The sequence below is a fragment of the Girardinichthys multiradiatus genome, chromosome 2 (assembly GCF_021462225.1).
Source record: "Girardinichthys multiradiatus isolate DD_20200921_A chromosome 2, DD_fGirMul_XY1, whole genome shotgun sequence".
Taxonomy (NCBI): Eukaryota; Metazoa; Chordata; class Actinopteri; order Cyprinodontiformes; family Goodeidae; genus Girardinichthys; species Girardinichthys multiradiatus.
The window spans coordinates 30,610,730-30,630,019 of NC_061795.1; the positions used below are offsets into that span (position 1 = coordinate 30,610,730).

Here is a 19,290-nt window from a genome sequence, read left to right on the forward strand (position 1 = left end):
CCACGCATGCACGGGGAGAACATGCAAACTCCATGCAGAAAGACCCCAGGCCAGGAATTGAACCCAGGACCTTCTTGCTGCAAGGCAACAGTGCTACCAACTGCGCCACCGTGCAGTTTCATTTTAAAATGAAAAGCATAATTTACTTTAATCTGAAAAGACAACATTGGACCACTGAGCAACAGTCCATTCCCTTTTATCCTTTTAAATTAAATTACTCAAATAAATAAACTTTTCAATTGTATCTCGAGTTATCTGAAATACACCCATATTGTGGAAATATTGTGTTGAATTTTTTTTTTTTTTTACCGTGTCCTGTCAGGCAGAGTTACGCTCAGAATTGTTGTCTGAGTGCCAAGAAAAAGCCCAACAGATTTACTTTCACAAGTGGAGCATTACAGCTAATGCTTTAGAGCTCTGTTTGATATTTATTAAAAGAAACTTTATTAGAAACTGCTTTGGGATTATTTCAATTGCTATGGACAGAAATGAAAAGGAAAAAAATAAGAAGCATGGAAGAGAGAGAGGTGGGGCAAAAAGGAAAAGGGGAGAGAAGAAGAAAAGAATAGATTAGAGAAAGGATGAAGAGAATACAAGATAACACCCAGGTTGCTTCTACACCTGCAGAAACCTTCATATTGACAGCTTTTTTTACCAAAAGGTGCATGGTACTTGAATGAATGCAAGATGTATTTAGTGATAAATGCGGCTCAATATAGAACATTTGTGTATTGTGTTGTACTTTTAAAAACATGGCTATGACAGTATAAAACAACATAAAAATGAAACATATAATTCAGTCTGACCTACATTGCTGTTATCAGGAAGCTAAAACTGGGCTGAGGTCTTTGATTGTCAGAAGGACATGTTGATCCTGGCTTTCTCCCATCTCTCACCTGTCCACACACATAATTTCTCCCTGGTGACTGACTCTTACTTGATTATTTGACTTTGTTTGTCCTTCATAGAAAATACAATGGTAGGCAGCAAGGAACATGTGTTTTAAAAAATGACTTTGTATTTGTTCCTGGTTATTCGTGCTAGATTGAATGACACTCTGCTTGCCCTGCAGGAGGGAATGTTTTTGCTCCTGTTTATTTCCTTGCGATTTGACCGGATGTTCCTGCCAAATGATAGGATTAAGATGGAATGAATGACAGTATAATTGTGCCTTGAAATGCTTTCAACGTATCTTCTACACTGGTAATGTTTGAGTTACAAGACTGATTTGATGTTTTGCTTTGTCCCATAGGATTAAGGAATGGGTTGAGCAAATGCAGAGGGAGCTCGTCACCTTGGCAGACACAGCCACAGCTGGGAAGAGCCTCACTCAGGTAAAATGTGAAAACCAAATGCTTAAGAAGGCAGTATAATGTCAGTGAAAAAATGTTAAAGCAATGGCAATAGTCATTGTTTGATATTTAAATTCATTCTTTTTTTTATTTATTCTTCATTTCTAAGCACAATTATACATATTTCAAGAATTTGCTTAAAAAAACTAACAAAAACAATTCCCATATTTGTGTATTCGTGTTGCTCTGTTTGTTTGTTTTGTCTAGATTTTTCTGAGAAACAAGCATCTATATACTGTTGAGGAAAATGATGCAGAAGAGCTGGTGGCCAGAGCGGCCAGAAACATAGAACAACTTCTGCGGAAGAGGTCTGCTGCCTTGGAGGTAAGACTCACTGCAAGCAGGGCAACCAACTGTCACTTTGCAAGTTTATGTAGGTGTTGATTCTGTGCAGAACAATCTTTTTTATTAACAAGGGCTGGAACAATTTTGAATAACAGTTTTCCATCTTTTGCTTTTGCATAGTAAAATATATTTGTGTCGGTTTGAAGATGTAAGATAGTGACAGTAGTTACTCCAGTGATTTTTTAATTGTTGGGGAAAATAAATAAATCTGGAGATGCCAAAAACAAAATTAGGGTTCTTTTTTGAGGGACCGGTGCAAAGATGCAAAGAGGATTGGGTGGCGAATGAAGGTGGCTCGATCCCCGGATGGCTCTAGGGACGTAGAATGTCACCTCACTGGGGGGGAAGGAGCCTGAGCTTGTGCGGGAGGTCAAGAGATATCGACTAGAAATAGTCGGGCTCACCTCCATGCACAGCGTGGGCTCTGGAACCCATCTCCTTGAGAGGGGCTGGACTCTCTTCTACTCTGGAGTGGCCCACGGGGAGAGGCGGCGGGCTGGGGTGGGTTTGCTTGTTGCCCCCCAGCTCAGCCGTCTCGTGTTGGGGTTTACCCCAGTGGACGAGAGGGTCGCATCCCTATGCCTTCGGGTTGGGGACAGGTCTCTGACTGCCGTTTCGGCCTATGAGCCGAGCCGAATGGAGCGGAAGATCGACAGATGGATCAGTGCGGCTGCCGCAGTAATGGGAGCACTGTGCCGGTCCGTTGTGGTGAAGAGAGAGCTGAGCTGAAAAGCGAAGCTCTCGATTTACCGGTCGGTCTACGTTCCTACCCTCACCTATGGCCATGAACTTTGGGTCATAACCGAAAGAACGAGATCCCGGATACAAGCGGCTGAAATGAGCTTCCTCCGTAGGGTGGCCGGGCACTCCCTTAGAGATAAGTTGAGGAGCTCAGCCATCCGGGAGGGGCTTGGAGAAGAACCGCTGCTCCTCCACATCAAGAGGAGCCATTTGAGGTGGCTCGGGCATCTTTATCGGATGCCTCCTGGACGCCTTCCTCGGGAGGTGTTCCAGGCACGTCCCACCGGGAGGAGGCCCAGGGGACGGCCCACGCTGGAGGGACTATGTCTCTCGGCTGGCCTGGGAACGGCTTGGGCTCCCTCCGGAGGAGCTGGAGGAGGTGTCTGGGGAAAGGGACGTCTGGGTGTCTCTGCTGAGTCTGCTGCCCCCGCGACCCAGTCCCGGATAAGCGGAAGACGACGAGTACAAGGGTTCTTTTAGTATTTTTAATTTTGTTGTCTCTGTCCCCTGAAATTGTATGCACTCATTTGCTGAGCTGAACTGATTGGTCTGTTTAACTCTTTAAAACTACTTCATTCAGAAAGGCCACACAGAGATTTAAGTGCACTGGAAAGTTTTTTTTTTCTAGTTATTAAAAATAGCACTTCCTGTCATAATTTTTCAAGAATTCAAGATTCTTGAATTCAACACTCATTGCATTATACCTTGCTCTTACTTAAATTCTTCTTTGTACCTCTATTTTCTACCGATTCGTTAAAATACTAACCCTTGTTACTTCCATTTAGTACCTGTAAACATATCGTTTCATACCAAAATAATGAAACAATTGCATATAGATTTATTTCTCTTCATATTTAAGTATTTTCATGAATTGAACATTAAAATTCTTAAAATGCTCAAACATCTGATATAATTTAGTTTTAGTTTTTCGAGGCTTTTTATTACAGCCTAATTTTATTGATTGTAATGCTGATCTCTGTTTTTATCAGGGGACTCTAATGACAGCTGATGAAACCAAGATAACTCTCAAGTGATCTCCTGTTGGAAGATATTATTTATTGGAGTCACAAAGTAAAATTTCCTTAGTGTACACTAGGAGAACACTATAGAAAGTTAGTTTCAATCCTCAGTTTTCAAAGCAGGTAGGAAACGTTTCTAAAGAAGTTAGAAATTGACAGAGGGTCAGCATGAAACATCCCATGGCTACATATTGTATTTACAAATGTTTGGTACAAAACTACGAAGGTATGACATTACAAAAAATAAAATCAAAATGTACCTTAGAATATATTTACCATTTAAACTTAACAACAAAGGCTTTAACTTCATATTTAATACGTTTGACTGTGATTACCATGCAAATCACCAAATTTAGAGTTAGGAGAAAAAAAGCCTTAAGATTTTAACTAGCGCACAGTATATTTTAGTATTCTATAGTACATAAGTTGACAGTTAAAATACAAAAGGATTAAAAAGTGTTTAAATGTCTAAGGAGGTGAGCATTTCATGTTGGCAATATTTCAACTAATTCAAAACAATTCATAAGAGTCTCTTTACATGTTGAATGAAATTCTAATAAGAAAAGTAAATTGCCTTATGTTGATTCATTAAATTAGGTCCATAGAAACCATTTGATAATTTCAGTTCAGAAGCTCCAGATCCAGTCATTTTCTTTGCCAACAAACTGTCTGTCTATTAATCCAAAATCTCTTCCACTTAAAACTGCATTACTCTTGTTGAACTGTTTACATTTCTGATGGTGCCCCCATCCACCCACGCTGTTCACATGCCCCCTCAGCTCACGTGGTAAATGGTAAAATGGAATTTTCTCTAAATTTATAATCAGTTTTTATGAAACTGTCATTTTAGAAATTGCAAGTGGGAAATATATTTGATATATTGCCAAGCCCTACTTGTACTTAAAAAAAATGGCTTGTGAACATATTGAGTTTATGAAAAGGATGGAGTTGGTCAGTGAAATAAAAGTTAAAACCATCGAACAGCTTTTATACTTTAGTTTTTGTTGCATTTTAAACACTTATAACTCTTCTTTTTATGCACTTAATTGTATATGAACAGTCTGTATTTTATTTGTAGGCTTTTTGTAATCATCTGAGGAATATGTTATATATGGGGGACCTGTTGGATGTACAGACTGAAGGCGAGACATATTAAAGAGCAGAATTCATAAATTCAGGTTCATCCTATTCTTTTGGGAGATGGAATAATGAAACCCTTGACCCTGGGGAGCTTTTTGTTTTCCCCTCACCATCCCCTTCTTCCCCTCAGAAGTAGGTCAGCGATGCAAATCTTTATGATGAATTAAAACTGTTTTCCATGCACCCACATTGCATTCACAACACCTCATACCATAGCTTTATAAGGGCTCGTGGTAATTGTCTCATTAGTAATGGAACAAAAGTGTTCACAAACACATCTCTGTCTTGTCTTGTCAAGTCTGTCTTGTCAGTAAATACTCTGGTGTTTCAACATTTATTTTGAGCACTGCTAACATAACATGCATAAAAAAACAGAACATTAGTTTGTATCAGCGTGGGCAAACAATAGGTTGGAGTACGAGTTAAGCTGTGCATTTTTAGGTGTGAAGGGTCAATAAGCATTCGTGGTTAGTGGGGCATTAGTTTGCCTGATTAGTGACTGAAGCCCTGAAACATTGATCATAGCACATTGTTTATTTACAACCTTTTTGCTTCACCCTCTCTTGCAACTAACCTTGAAGCAAGTATTGGATTATTTGACCTGAAGCATGTGGAGGGGAAGATAAATGATGAACAAGACTTGGGTAACACAGGAATGTACACAGGAAAGATATCTGGACAGAGACAGTTATGGTTGAAGAAGAATGGGAACAAAGAAAGATGAAGGCTTTGAGTTATTATTGTTATTCAAAGGTTTAATAATTGGCATAATTGTGTGTCTAAAATCATAAACACCAGCCAACTTTAACTTTAAGATGCAATTGACTTTTTTTCTTAGGATTTTGTTTTGTTGAAATTCATTTCTTGCGGACCAATGTCAATGTCCTGGTTTTGACTCTAAAGTATATCTACTAAACACATGAAGATAATTTATATTAGAGCTTGAATTTTCTTTGGAGTAGAGTATCTTTGAAATAAGGTCAGAGAATACAAGCAATGTCAAAATAATTTGCGGTACCCCAAGGCACTCAAGGAATTTTCACTTGGCTTTGAGGTATTTTTTCAAACTTTATTTCTCCTTTTATTCTTTGTCCTTCTCTCTTCCAAAATCTTTGTCTTTCGCCAATCCCAGTATATGCAGGATAAATAACTTTTAGAGGCCACAGTTAACGTAGAACAGGTTTGTAAAAACAAGTGTTTGACTTAGCTTTGCTTTTCATGCTTCCATAAATAAGCGTGTGACAGAATGTAACATGCATTATTAATGCCTACTTGGCTGCACAATGTTGAAAGACATTGCTTTTTCAAAGGTTTCACAATGAAAACTGTGGCTTGAGCTACACAAGGAACACTCACATTTGCAAATCCATAATGCAAATGTTTTAATTTCAATATTTTTATCTAATTGAATATTTAGAACCCTTAAGGGGACCCAGGGGACATCACTCCTGGACAGGATATTTTTAATTTTGGCAATATTCCAGAGGTGAAAAAAGGAAATTCTAAAACCTGTTTAATATGGGATTTTAATGACATGTCCTGGTCGAAAATAACACCAAGGTTTTTTACTTTATTGCCTGAGGTGGATTCAATGCTGTCCACATTAATTGATGGACTAAGCAGTTTCTTTTTCGAAGATTCTGGTCTGAAGATGACAACTTCTGTCTCGTCTGAATTTAGAAGCTGAAAATGTAAAGTCATCCAAGTTTATATGTCTTGAAGACATGTCTGTAGTCTATCTAACTGGTTGCGTTCATCAGGATTTATGGATAAATAAAGTTGAGTATCATCAGCATAACAACGGATATTTATTCCTGCTTGATTTTAGATATTGAAAGAATATATATAGTGAAGAGAATTGGCCCAAGCACTAAACCCTGCGGTACTTCACAAGTAAGTTTGAAGATGGTTTATCATTTACATGAACAAACTGGAATCTGTCAGACAAATTTCTAGAATTGCGCCACTCAAGGTGGCAACAGGTTGGAGTAGCTCTGTTACTTTTAATTCTGATTTATTCTTTTTTGGGAACTATTCCTCTTGTGGTGGATACAGTTGATTTTTTTTTTTGGATGACTGTCCACTCCAGTGTCGGATGCTGTGCAGCTTGGAGGATTTTTGCTTAATACTTTCTATTTTTGGACATTTGTTATGATGCATTGCCATGGCAACGGGGTTGTTTCTTACATCCGGGAGCAGCTGATTAATATCTCAAAAGCTCAAATAATACTTCAGCTACAACCCCACATCCCTGATGAGTTGAAAAGGAAACGCCGTGGATGCAGAGCAGGAGCTAAGAGAAGAGAGAGAAGGAGGAAGTTCAAACCATCTCTTCCGTCGATTATAATGGGCAATGTGAGATCGTTGGGAAACAAGTTGGATGAACTCCAAGCCCTACAAAGGAACCAGCCAGAGTACCGGGCATGCAGTATCATGTGTTTTACTGGGACATGGCTGCAGGATCATATCCCCGACTCCAGCGTCTCTCTGACGGGCTTTTTAACCATACGAGCACACAGAAATTTAAGGAGGAGCGGCAAATGTAAAGGAGGTGGACTGGCAGTACTTGTGAACAACAGATGGTGTAATCCAGGACATGTTACTGTGAAGTGTCATCTCTGCAGTCCAGATATTGAACTGTTGGCAGTAAGTTTTTGTCCATATTATTTACCCAGAGAGTTCACCAGTGTTATTTTGGCAACAGTTTACGTTCCACCTTCCGCTGTTGCCGACACTGCATGTGATGCCATCAGCTCAGTTGTTGCTAAGCTACAGACACAAAACCCCAATGCTTTTGTGGCAATTTCTGGTGATTTTAACCATGCTTCACTCTGCTACACTTCCAACGTTTCAACAGTTTGTCAGCTTCTCTACCAGAGAAAACAAAACATTGGATTTGTTTTATGCAAATGTCAAGGACTCATACATCTCTACAGCAAGACCTCCTCTAGGCAAATCAGATCACAATCTTGTTTTTCTCTGCTCGAAATATAAGCCCCTTGTTCAGAGGCAACCTGTAATAAAGAGGACTGTGAGAAAATTGTCACAGGAAGCTGAAGAAGCTCTGCAAAGTTGCTATGAGGCTACAGACTGGGATGCACTGTGCCAGCCACATGGAGAGGACATCAATGCCATGACTGAGTGTGTAAGCGACTATATAAACTTCTGTGTGGATAACATCATCCCCACCAGAACCGTGAGATGATTCCAAACCTTGGATCACCAGTGACTTGAAGGACCTGCTTAACAAGAAAGAAAGAGCCTTCAGAGAGGGAGACAGAGAATTATTGAGGAGTATACAGAAGCAACTTAAAGTCAAAATAAGAGACAGCAAGGAGGTGTACAAGAAGAAGCTGGAGAGCAAGCTCCAGCAAAACAATATCAGAGATGTGTGGTCAGGGACGAAGAAGATCACAGGCTTCAAGCAGAAGGATGATCAGACCGATGGAGGTCTGGACAGAGCCAATGAACTGAACACATTGTTCAATAGGTTCAGTTCAGAAACAAGCTTCGCATCCTCCTCTCCTGCTCACAGCCAAACAGACATTCCACCTTCCTTTGACCCACAGGACTCACAGCTGTCAAGTAACAGCTCACATTTTTTATCTTCCACCTCAGCCCTAGACCCTTCTGCTTCTACATGTTTGCCTTCAACCATATCAGAAGATGCTGATACTTCCTTTGCTTCCCCCTTCCACCTGTGTGTCTCAAGAAGTCAGGTGAAGAGACAACTGGAGAGACTGAATAGGAATAAGGCTGCAGGTCCAGATCATGTCAGCCCTAGAGTCCTGAAGGCCTGTGCAGAGCAGCTCTGTGGGGTTCTGCAGCACCTCTTCAACCTTAGCCTGGCCCAGAAGAAGGTTCCAGTGTTGTGGAAGACCTCCTGTCTTGTTCCGGTACCAAAGAAAACTCACCCATCAGTCCTCAATGACTATAGACCTGTTGCCCTGACATCTCACATCATGAAGGTCCTAGAGAGACTCCTGTTGGCCCACCTGAGTAAGCAAACAATAAACTATCAGGACCCCCTTCAGTTTGCTTATCGCAGTGGAGTTGGAGTTGAAGATGCCATCATACACCTGCTTCAACAAACCCACTGTCATCTGGACAAAGCCAGCAGCACTGTGAGGATCATGTTCTTTGATTTCTCCAGTGCATTTAACACAATTCAACCTGATTTACTTTGTCAGAATCTCCAGAAGACTCAGGTGGAGGCCTCAACAATCTCCTGGATCAAAGACTACCTGACAAACAGACCACAGTTTGTGAGACTGAAGGGTTGTGAGTCTAACCAGGTAGTCAGCAGCACAGGAGCACCACAGGGGACTGTACTCTCACCATTCCTTTTCACTCTGTACACCTCAGACTTCCAGTACAAGACAGACTCCTGTCATCTGCAGAAATACTCGGATGATTCTGCAGTCGTGGGGTGGATCAGAGATGGACAAGAAGCTGAGTACAGGAAGGTGGTGGACCGCTTTGTGGCATGGTGTGGAAACAATCATCTCATTTTGAACGTGACTAAAACAAAGGAGATGATTGTAGATTTTAAGAGAAACAGGAATAAGTCAAAAACTATTTCTATCATGGGAGAAGAAGTGGAGGTGATGGAGGAGTATAAATACCTCGGTGTTCACCTGGACAACAGACTAGAGTGGAGATGCAACTGTGAAGCCATCTACAAGAAGGGACAGAGCAGACTGTGCTTCGTGAGGAAGCTTAGGTCCTTTGGTGTTTGCAGCAAGATGCTGCATATCTTCTATAAGTTTGTTGTGGAGAGTGTGATCTCTTCTGCCATCATCTGCTGGGGAAGCAGCATCAGAGCCGGGGACATAAAAAAGCTCAACAAGCTGATAAAAAAAGGCTGGCTCTGTTCTGGGGACTCCTCTGGAACCTCTGGAGATGATTGTGGAAGGACGGATTCTTCATAAAATGAAGAACATTATGGAGAACCCTGAGCATCCTCTTCATGAGACTGTCCTACAACAACAGAGTGTCTTCAGTCAGAAGCTTCTTCAGATCTGCTGTAAGACGGAGCGCTACAGGAGATCCTTCCTGCCCACATCTACAACAACTCTTTGAAGAAACCTTCATAATATGAGCTATAACAACATTTAATTTCCCTTTGGGATTAATAAAGTATTTTTGAATGGAATTGAATTGAAATGAGATTTAAACCAGCCTAGTGCTGTTCCCCTGATCCCCACAGCACATTCCAGCCGTTCTTAGAGAATAATGTGATCAACACAGGTGACGGGGGGTAAGAGGACCATGCCTACTTCGACGACCAGGCGAAATTGTTTGTGAACCAAAGCAATCAGAATTTGCGTAATATTTGTTACAATTTTACCATTTTAGCATGTATTTTCCCAAAAGTGGATGTGTTTACTTTGTCACTCACTTCCTGTTTGACTCATGAAATTGCAGTGTATTTCCAACCTAATTAGACCCCTGGTCTATTTCGATCGGACAGTCAGAGGCACCGTCGGGGAGAATAGAGAGCAGTCTGCATGGCCCCATTTACTTCCACGTGTTCTAATGACTACAGACATCTTATGACCCAATTTTTTGTTGAATCGTATACCAAATTGGATTCAGTGTGTGCTATGGGTGTAACCCAAATCCCTTAAACCCCCCCCCCCCCCCCCCCCCCCCTCTCTGCAGGCAGTAGGGGAATGCAATAGTTAAGCTTTTCCCTTTTTTCCTTAATCCAACATGGTCTGTGTCGCAATATGCAAAGGCTGTTGACATATTCTGTCACAGATCACCTGAGTTCAACATTTGAACTATTTCTAAGTCTTTCTAAACAGAATATTCTCCCCTATGCAGTGAAGGTGATGCAGTCTTCTGGCAAAAAAGCATGTTGCTTTCACTTTCTGAGTTATGCTAATTCAGTTATTTTTGCAGGATTAGATGGATTTGAAAATGACCAGTCACATTTTATCAGTAAATGGAGAGACTCACATGCAGCAACAGTTGAAATGTGGATATTCTAAAGTTGGAATAGCCATCCATCCATCCATCCATCCATCCATCCATCCATCCATCCAATGTCTTCCGCTTATCTCAATGTCTTCCGCTTATCTGAGGTCAGGTCGCGGGGGCAGCAGCCTGAGCAGAGAGATGCAGACTTCCCTCTCTGCAGCCACTTGGGCCAGCTCGTCCGGGAAAATCCCAAGGTGTTCCCTGGCAAGCCGAGAAACATAGTCCCTCCAGCGTGTCCTGGGTCTGTTGTAAAAAGTTTGCCATGTGCTTACAGGCAGATCCATTACGTTGAAAACATTTCTTCCTGCCTTATCTCTAAAATGTTTTTTTTCTCTGTCTTGTTGGTTCAGATTGTAATTGATAAATATATTATTAATATTGGGCCGCATGGTGGCACAGTTGGTAGCACTGTTGCCTTGCAGCGAGAAGGTTTGACTCCTGGCCTGGGGTTTTCTGCATGCAGTTTGTATGTTCTCCCTGTGCATGCATGGGTTTCTTGCCCTTAGGTATGAACGGCCCTTAGGTATGAACGATGTGTCTCTGTTTTGCCCTGCGATGGATTGTCAACCTGTTTGGGGTGTACCCTTTCAACCGTAGACAGCTGGAGATAGGCAACAGCTCTCCAGCTGGTACAGCTTCAACCCAGTACAGAAGAAGCTGGTATAAAAAAAAATGATGGATGGATTATTGATGTTGCAAAATTGTTAATGCAAATGCCAAACTGTATACACACACACACACACACACACACACACACAAAAACCATCTAACACAGGTCCATAAGTATCCATTTACTGGTTTACAGCTTGTAAAAATTGACTCATCTAGGCTGGTTTCTTTCCCCAGTTTAAGAAGAAACAATATTCCCAAACTAAGAAACAAGAGCATTTCTAATTTATTAAATGGAATATATTTGTATACCTGATCTGAATGTGTATCTGTAGTATAACCTACTAGAATAGACATTAAGGTGAACAAAAACTGTAATTAGATGTCAAATTATCAACCTCTATTCAGGCCTAGTGTCCTGTTAAACTGAAAAATCATGCTGGTGGCCTATTTCTGTGCTGGGCATATGGCTGCCCGGGGTGATGCTTTATGTCTGTCTGCTTGGGAATGCTGCAACCTTCCGTAGACGGATCTACCTGCCCTTTGCTGTGGATTGCAGGCCTTCTACCGTTCTCTCCACATTTACAAATGTACACTTCCAGGTGACAAACTCGCACTCTCACACACACCCACTCAACGCAAACACTTATTTCTACACATATGCCCACCCACCATCATACACACATACACAGACCTACGCACCAACACATGATTACTCACAATGATTGAGGTCATACAAACTATAGTTTACTATATCATCAATGTGGCCTGCAACCTTTATGGTGGGTTGAATCTGGAATGAATAAAGTTGGTCACCTAAGTAGGATACTGTCTTGAGATGTCCTTTTTGTATAGCAAAACTGCCTTGGCACATTTAGGCAACCATGCGCTCCACATGGTAAGCCTGAAATGCTGCAACAGGACAGGTTAAAGAAATAGCAAATCACTTGTTATATTACATACGCATGTTCACATGCACATACTGCATAGCTACATTCATAACTACATATCTTTGAACTTCTTTGTGAAGTCTCTACAAACTATGGTTTGAGCTAGAGGATGTAAATGTTGAAACATTGCTAAAATGCTAGTAGGACAGCAGAATTTTATTTCAGGTTAATCATATGCACTATAATGTTTCGGCAAAGTGCTAGTTGAAGGGAGTCCATGTACAACTAAATCTAAACAAAATTGAATTAGAAAACTTATGTAATACTGTAATTTTGTGAGACACTGAATTTTGGGTTTCTATTAGCTATGAGCCATAAAATAAAAAATAGGCTTGAAATATTTAACTATGTGTAATGAATCTATGCAATATATATGTAATATATAGTTTTCACTTTCTGAAATACATTGTAACCATGAATGCAACAGATATGCTTGTTTTTGAGCTCAATTGTACAGAATGTGTCATTTTAAAAATGGAAAATGTTTTAATGGGATTAATCGTATTCTTTTTTTATATCACAAAAATCTGCCATTTTAACAGCGGTTGTGTAGAGTTTTCACTGTAGCTGACAAGTGTTTATTTAAGTCTATTTTCATATTTGTCACTAACAAAGCATTTAAAATAATAAGCATGAATCTCAAAACTTTATTTATAACCTGATTTCAGGTACAGTACAGACCAAACGTTTGGACACACCTTCTCATTCACAGAGTTGTCCTTATTTTCATGACTATGAATATTGTAGCTTCACACTGAAGGCATCGAAACTATGAATTAACACATGTGGAATTATATACTGAACAAAAAAGTGTGAAACAACTGAAAATATGTCTTATATTCTAGGTTCTTCAAAGTAGCCACCTTTTGCTTTGATTACTGCTCCGCACACTCTTGGCATTCTGTTGATGAGCTTCAAGAGGTAGTCACCTGAAATGGTTTTCCAACAGTCTTGAAGGAGTTCCCAGAGATGCTTAGCACTTGTTAGCCATTTTGCCTTCACTCTGCGGTCCAGCTCCACCCAAAACATCTCGATTGGGTTCAGGCCCGGTGACTGTGGAGGCCAGGTCATCTGGTGCAGCAACCCATCACTCTCCTTCTTGGTTAAATAGCACTTACACAGCCTGGAGGTGTGTTTGGTGTCATTGTCCTGTTGAAAAATAAATGATGGTCCAACTAAATGCAAACCGGATGGAATAGTATGCTGCTGCAAGATGCTGTGGTAGCCATGCTGGTTCAGTATGCCTTCCATTTTGAATAAATCCCCAACAGTGTCACCAGCAAAGCACCCCCACACCATCACACCTCCTCCTCCATGCTTCACGGTGGGAACAAGCATGTAGAGTCCATCGGTTCACCTCTTCTGCGCCGCACAAAGACACGGTGGTTGGAACCAGAGATCTCAAACTTGGACTCATCAGACCAAAGCACAGATTTCCACTGGTCTAACGTCCATTCCTTGTGCTCTTTGGCCAAACAAGTCTCTTCTGCTTGTTGCCTGTCCTCAGCAGTGGTTTCCTAGCAGCTATTTTACCATGAAGGCCTGATTCACACAATCTCCTCTTAACAGTTGTTCTAGAGATGTGTCTGCTGCTAGAACTCTGTGTGGCATTGACCTGATCTCTAATCTGAGCTGCTGTTAACCTGCGATTTCTGAGGCTGGTGACTCGGATGAACTTATCGTCCGCAGCAGAGGTGACTCTTGGTCTTCCTTTCCTGGGGTGGTCCTCATGTGAGCCAGTTTCTTTGTAGCGCTTGATGGTTTTTGCGACTGCACTTGGGGACACTTTCAAAGTTTTCCCAATTGTTCGGACTGACTGACCTTCATTTCTTAAAGTAATGATGGCCACTCATTTTTCTTTACTTAGCTGCTTTTTTCTTGCCATAATACAAATTCTAACAGTGTATTTAGTGGGACTATCAGCTGTGTACTGTATCCACCTCCTGCACAACACAACTGATGGTCCCAACCCCATTTATAAGGCTTGAAATCCCACTTATTAAACCTGACAGGGCACACCTGTGAAATGAAACCCATTTCAGGTGACCACCTCTTGAAGCTCATCAACAGAATGCCAAGAGTGTGCGTAGCAGTAATCAAAGCAAAAGGTGGCTACTTTGAAGAACCTAGAATATAAGATATATTTTCAGTTGTTTCATGCTTTTTTGTTCAGTATATAATTCCACATGTGTTAATTCATAGTTTTGATGCCTTCAGTGTGAAGCTACAATATTCATAATCATGAAAATAAAGAAAACTCTTTGAATGAGAAGGTGTGTCCTAACCTTTGGTATGTTCTGTATGTTAAACCACTAATGATGCCCTACTTGTTATGTGGTTGTTGTTTCCCTAATAGGAGGAGCAACAGTCCGGGCCCCTGGGAGACATCTTAAATATTTCTGCTTGAAATGTGGCAAACCTTGCTATATAAGAAATAAGGAAATTTGCAACAGTATATAAATAAAATGGTTCTTGTATTTGTTGCTATTTGCCCTTAATTAAAAAGATAAAGGTATGTGAATTTTTGGTTTTATCATATCTTTAAATTATTATAATGTTTTTTATGAATATGTCATTTGAGCTAATGCGGAGCTGTCACTGGTACCAGATCAGCCTTTTGGGGCTGACCAATAAGAGCAGCATGTGTATTTCTGTTGTCTTTCTAATAAAAAATATTTGTATACTTTTTAGAACCCAGAATCATAAACTATGTATTGTTTAATTAAGTATTTTATGTTTTGCCACCTCCATGGTGTGTTCATGCTTCAGCTTCTAGTGGCTATGGTGGCATTTAACACAATGCATTATTTCACACACTAAAAACTATTTTGCCTGGGAAGCTTTTTCTGGATTTTTTTAAAACCAAAACTAAGACTATTCATGTTATTTGTGAAAAAAAAAACTAATAAGAAAATCATTATAATTACCATATTGATAGACAAAATCAGAAGAAAAACTAATTCCCTTGAATTTTTCACCTTGAAGTGCCTTCACTCCCCTAGTTTGTTTGCTGAGTGGGTTTTTTCACACACATAAATATAGGAAAAATATTATTATGTGGCTTCATGGGAATTTAAACAGGTAAAGGATAAATAGGGAAAGTTACCTAAGGTGGAAAGCAAGTTGTCAATTTTGCTCCAAAGGTAGCCAAGGCTTTTACAGCTTTTATTAGATTTTTTCTTTTCGCTACAGTGATGAAGATATCATAATTATAACACAAGTAACAAATGGAAACATGTTAGCATATCTCAAGGCTGATCACTCAATCACCTTGAGGCAGCTGTATTAAAATGGCTTACTATTTTAAAGCATCTAATTAAGTCTGGTAATTAAGTATTTTAATTATAGTTGGATGAGATTGTGATGAAGCCCATGCATAAAAAAAGGTTCTTAAATTGTCCCTAATTTGTTTCATATAACAAAATCATAATATTTTATCACCTCTAATTACAGTTTGAGATTTTATTCAATTTAAACACTATGCAACATTGCAAAACAACACAAGGAACAAAACAAAAAAATAGGATAGCACCAGCATAATTTTCTTTATTTTGTGTGTGACAAAGTTTTAGCTACATGGCATTTTGTCTCACACCCTACTTGGTTTAGTTATGTATGTAAATATGGCCACATAAGGAACTTTGATTGAATTAAATGGAGGATTATCAGCTGTGCTCACAATGTTTATTTCTCAGACTACCAGCAGCAGGCTGGTGAACTTCCAACTGGGCATTGTTAAAATTAACATCTAGGATGGACCAGAATCTTTTAAAAATATGAACAATGAAGGTTTGATATGTGTCTAAAACTAACTAAAAATTTATCTTATTTAGACATCTCAAGTAAAATTGGTGTGATGGGATGTATAAACTGCATTTTCTGATCATAATATTGGCTTGCATGTGAAGAAGTATATGTTTCTGTTTTTGTGTGTGTATGTGTGAAGCCTTCACAGTTCAGTGCTGGTGAAGAGTTTTTACTGCATTTACACACAATGGGCATAAATGCAATATTAACTTTGGGCCTTCAGGGTAGAAGTTTCTTATTTAGGGCTGAATGATCACAAAACTTAAGTGAATTTTAGAAATAAGAATTGGTGCACAAATGTATTGTATTGTGGATTATCTCTAATCCACAATACAAATTCAAAATATAAATACAAATCTAACATATTGTCAAAATAAGGTGAGATCTTTCCATGTAATCCATGCAACATTTAGTAACTTCTCACAGTTAACTCCTTAAAAGTTACAATAAATATCCTTATATCCTTATGTGTAATCCATACAATAATTATTAAAACACACAGATGAAGCAGTGGGGAGTGAAACAAGCATGTTCTCATATTCTGGAGCTGAGAGACTGGAGAGGCCTGTGTGGAGCCACATATTATCTGCCACATGTTATCTGTCTTATCTTTTGCAAAAATATAAACAAGTATATCCAAAGAAATGATGTATGATGATTTTACATTCTATCACATGTATTAAATAAAACTAGTAATATTTTATTAACAAGTTAAAAGATATATGATTGAAATGTGGTTAAGAACTGAGAATTAGAGGAGAAACATTAAGGTTTGACATTTTCAATCAGCTATATATGAAAGAAATATAACAATCATTTGTAAAGCATGAATAAAAAGAATGAAGTGATGGTTTTGCAACGGTGTTTTAAAGTAAATGCTGAAAGCTGAAGAATGAAATATGTAATACTGTGTAAAGTTTAAAACTGAGCAGATTAGGGAAATAACTGTAGGATGACTAGGAGTGACGAGAGCCAGCTGCATGCTGACAGCGTCGGAAGGAAGAGAGGATGCGACTACAGACCAGCGTGGCTATTATCGGCATCTTCAAGGCTGAGAAGCAGAATCAGTAGGTCACAGTGACCGTGATTAAAGTGTTGAGCAATAATCAAGAAGCTGAGCTGAATAGGTTGCGCAATAACTAAGAAGCCTAATAAGGGCCTGACCGGTGAAAGCATCAAGCGCTATAAAAACAATGATGAGAGCAGAAACGGGGTTGTTTCCTCGCAGAAGACCAGCGAACAAGATCGGACGGAGAAAAGAGGCTTTGATAGAAAAGGAACAGAGACACAGCCCAACTGATCGACTGCATTAAAAAGAGGATCAACCCGTGGGCCCAGAAAGGACTTTGCCTCAAAATTAAGAATCGGATTTCATCTAAAGCCTTTTTATCCAGACAACAAAAATGAACTTGATCGGTGAACAGCTGATTGCTCTAAGATTCAGGCTTCTGGAAGTCCTGAATCAACCTCATTTATGTCCCCGGGTCTCCTTCAACTCTTCATCCTCTGGAAACTACTGTCTTCGGAGACAAATAACAACAAAGATCCTGTTTAACCATCAAAGCCTGGAGCATCAGTGCCTGCTACTTAAAGGAAGAAAACTGAAGATTAAGTTGTATTCCCTTCAAGAAACCACTCGTTGTTACCAGAACAATTTTTCTCCATCAGGTGCATGGATGAGCCTCTGTCTTCAAAGCCTCTCCAAACTCACTAGTTTCAGCATCAGGGAAAGACAGGTTGAGTTGATTGATTCATTTCTATTATTGAAATTGTTTTGTGTTGCCGAATTTAAGCTGTTACTGACCCCTGCAAAAGCATTACTAATTAAAGAAAGCATATAAAATTCTAGTTAAATCGTGAACATTCAATTATTTGAGTCACCGTATTGTTGGTTTTTCATTGGTGGTAAAAAGTCTTGTTGCCTGATTCTAAGATATTTTAGGAGGTTTTTATAGGTTGCCTTAGTCAAGTTTGTTAAAACAGCGCCCTTGGGGCTCGTGCCGAGCTACTAAAATTAACCTAGCCCATATACCAAGAGCCAGTTGTAAAATTAGGGAATGAGCAGCCGTGAACAAAAGTGACTGTCGGGGGTGTGGATGACTGTGATAGGCTACTTGGTCGCCCGGACCTCCAGTTGAAGAAGGGCGAGACTTTCGGATGAAGGCTGTCAGAGACTAGGCGAGTCATTTCCCGACACCAGCTTAAACAGAACTTTCAGTAAACCTGCTTATTAAGATCTTTCAGGTTTAGGGAAGTCCGGACCCGTTAGATGGAGAGCTGGATTGAGCAATCCCTTTAGACATGGGGAAGTAGGAGGGAGGGGTTAGCTCATCGGACAACAAAAATATACATTTTCCCTGACAATATTTGGTTAAATATCCCTTAGCAAGTTGCAGAGAAGGTACATAAATTTTGTATGCTTAAACAAGCTTCGGGTATAAGTCTGATTAGGGGTTTAAGTATTGTTATTACCAAAAATTGTTGTTTACTGGGTGGTGAAGGGACCCTTCATGTAGGCATACAGTTCAGGTCAGAGCCAGGTGCTGAAGCTTAAAGGTACCCTGCTTTACCAATTCCAAAAGCAGTTTTTGGTGTGCATTTTGGGTCATGTATTGTATAAGCACCAAATTGTGTCTAAGTTCCCACTTACAGGCTCCTGATTTGAGGTGAAGATGAACACTTTTGAGGTATCACCCCTGTTTTATTGCTTCTCCCACTTGTTACAATGCATCAGTACCTCTAGGAGCTAAACATATACTCATCATTGTGTTACCAACACTTTGCTTGACAGTTTGTGCAGTTTACTTTGATTCTAAACATTCCTGTCATTATAGCTAAATAGCTCAACTGCATCCCATCTGACCATAAATCTCATAAGTCTTCCATTTTGGTTGGACAGACTGACTAGGCTGCGCAGTTCGACATACGCAGCTCAACAAGCGTCGCAGCTCTGACGTCACCCGGGATTATAAAACCCAGGGAAACTAAACTTTCATTGCCATTTCCAACATGTCTCGCAGGAGGATGCAACCGAGGCGCATATCTTAATCTAGGGTATTAACCTGTTGCATGCAATATTGATTGAAGTGTTTTATGCTGAGCTGTTTTGATTTGGTGTGCAAGTGTGCTGAATCACTGAGCGTGGATGCGATCAGCAAGGGGTATGTTCATGTTTTTGTCCTGCTGATCCCAAATCAGCAAGGAGTTAGAAGTTGGACTCTTTTTTTTTAAGTTTTTCATTCAAAGCAGCTGCGGTCGGGCCTCGTGGCCTAACCACTCTTTTGTCCCAGTTTTATAACTGGGGTTTTTCCACTGAGTTCCAGCCTTAGAGTTTTATGACCA

General features: G+C 39.9%; 1 protein-coding gene across 1 annotated transcript in view; it reads left to right on the forward strand.

Moving 5' to 3' along the window:
* LOC124856582 (voltage-dependent calcium channel subunit alpha-2/delta-1) overlaps positions 1–19,290 on the forward strand; it is a 128,328-nt gene that overhangs the window by 10,499 nt on the left and 98,539 nt on the right. The window contains exons 2-3 of the mRNA XM_047347188.1: positions 1,253–1,334; positions 1,560–1,676. Coding sequence (XP_047203144.1) covers positions 1,253–1,334; positions 1,560–1,676 — 199 coding nt within the window. The remainder of the gene's footprint in view (positions 1–1,252; positions 1,335–1,559; positions 1,677–19,290) is intronic.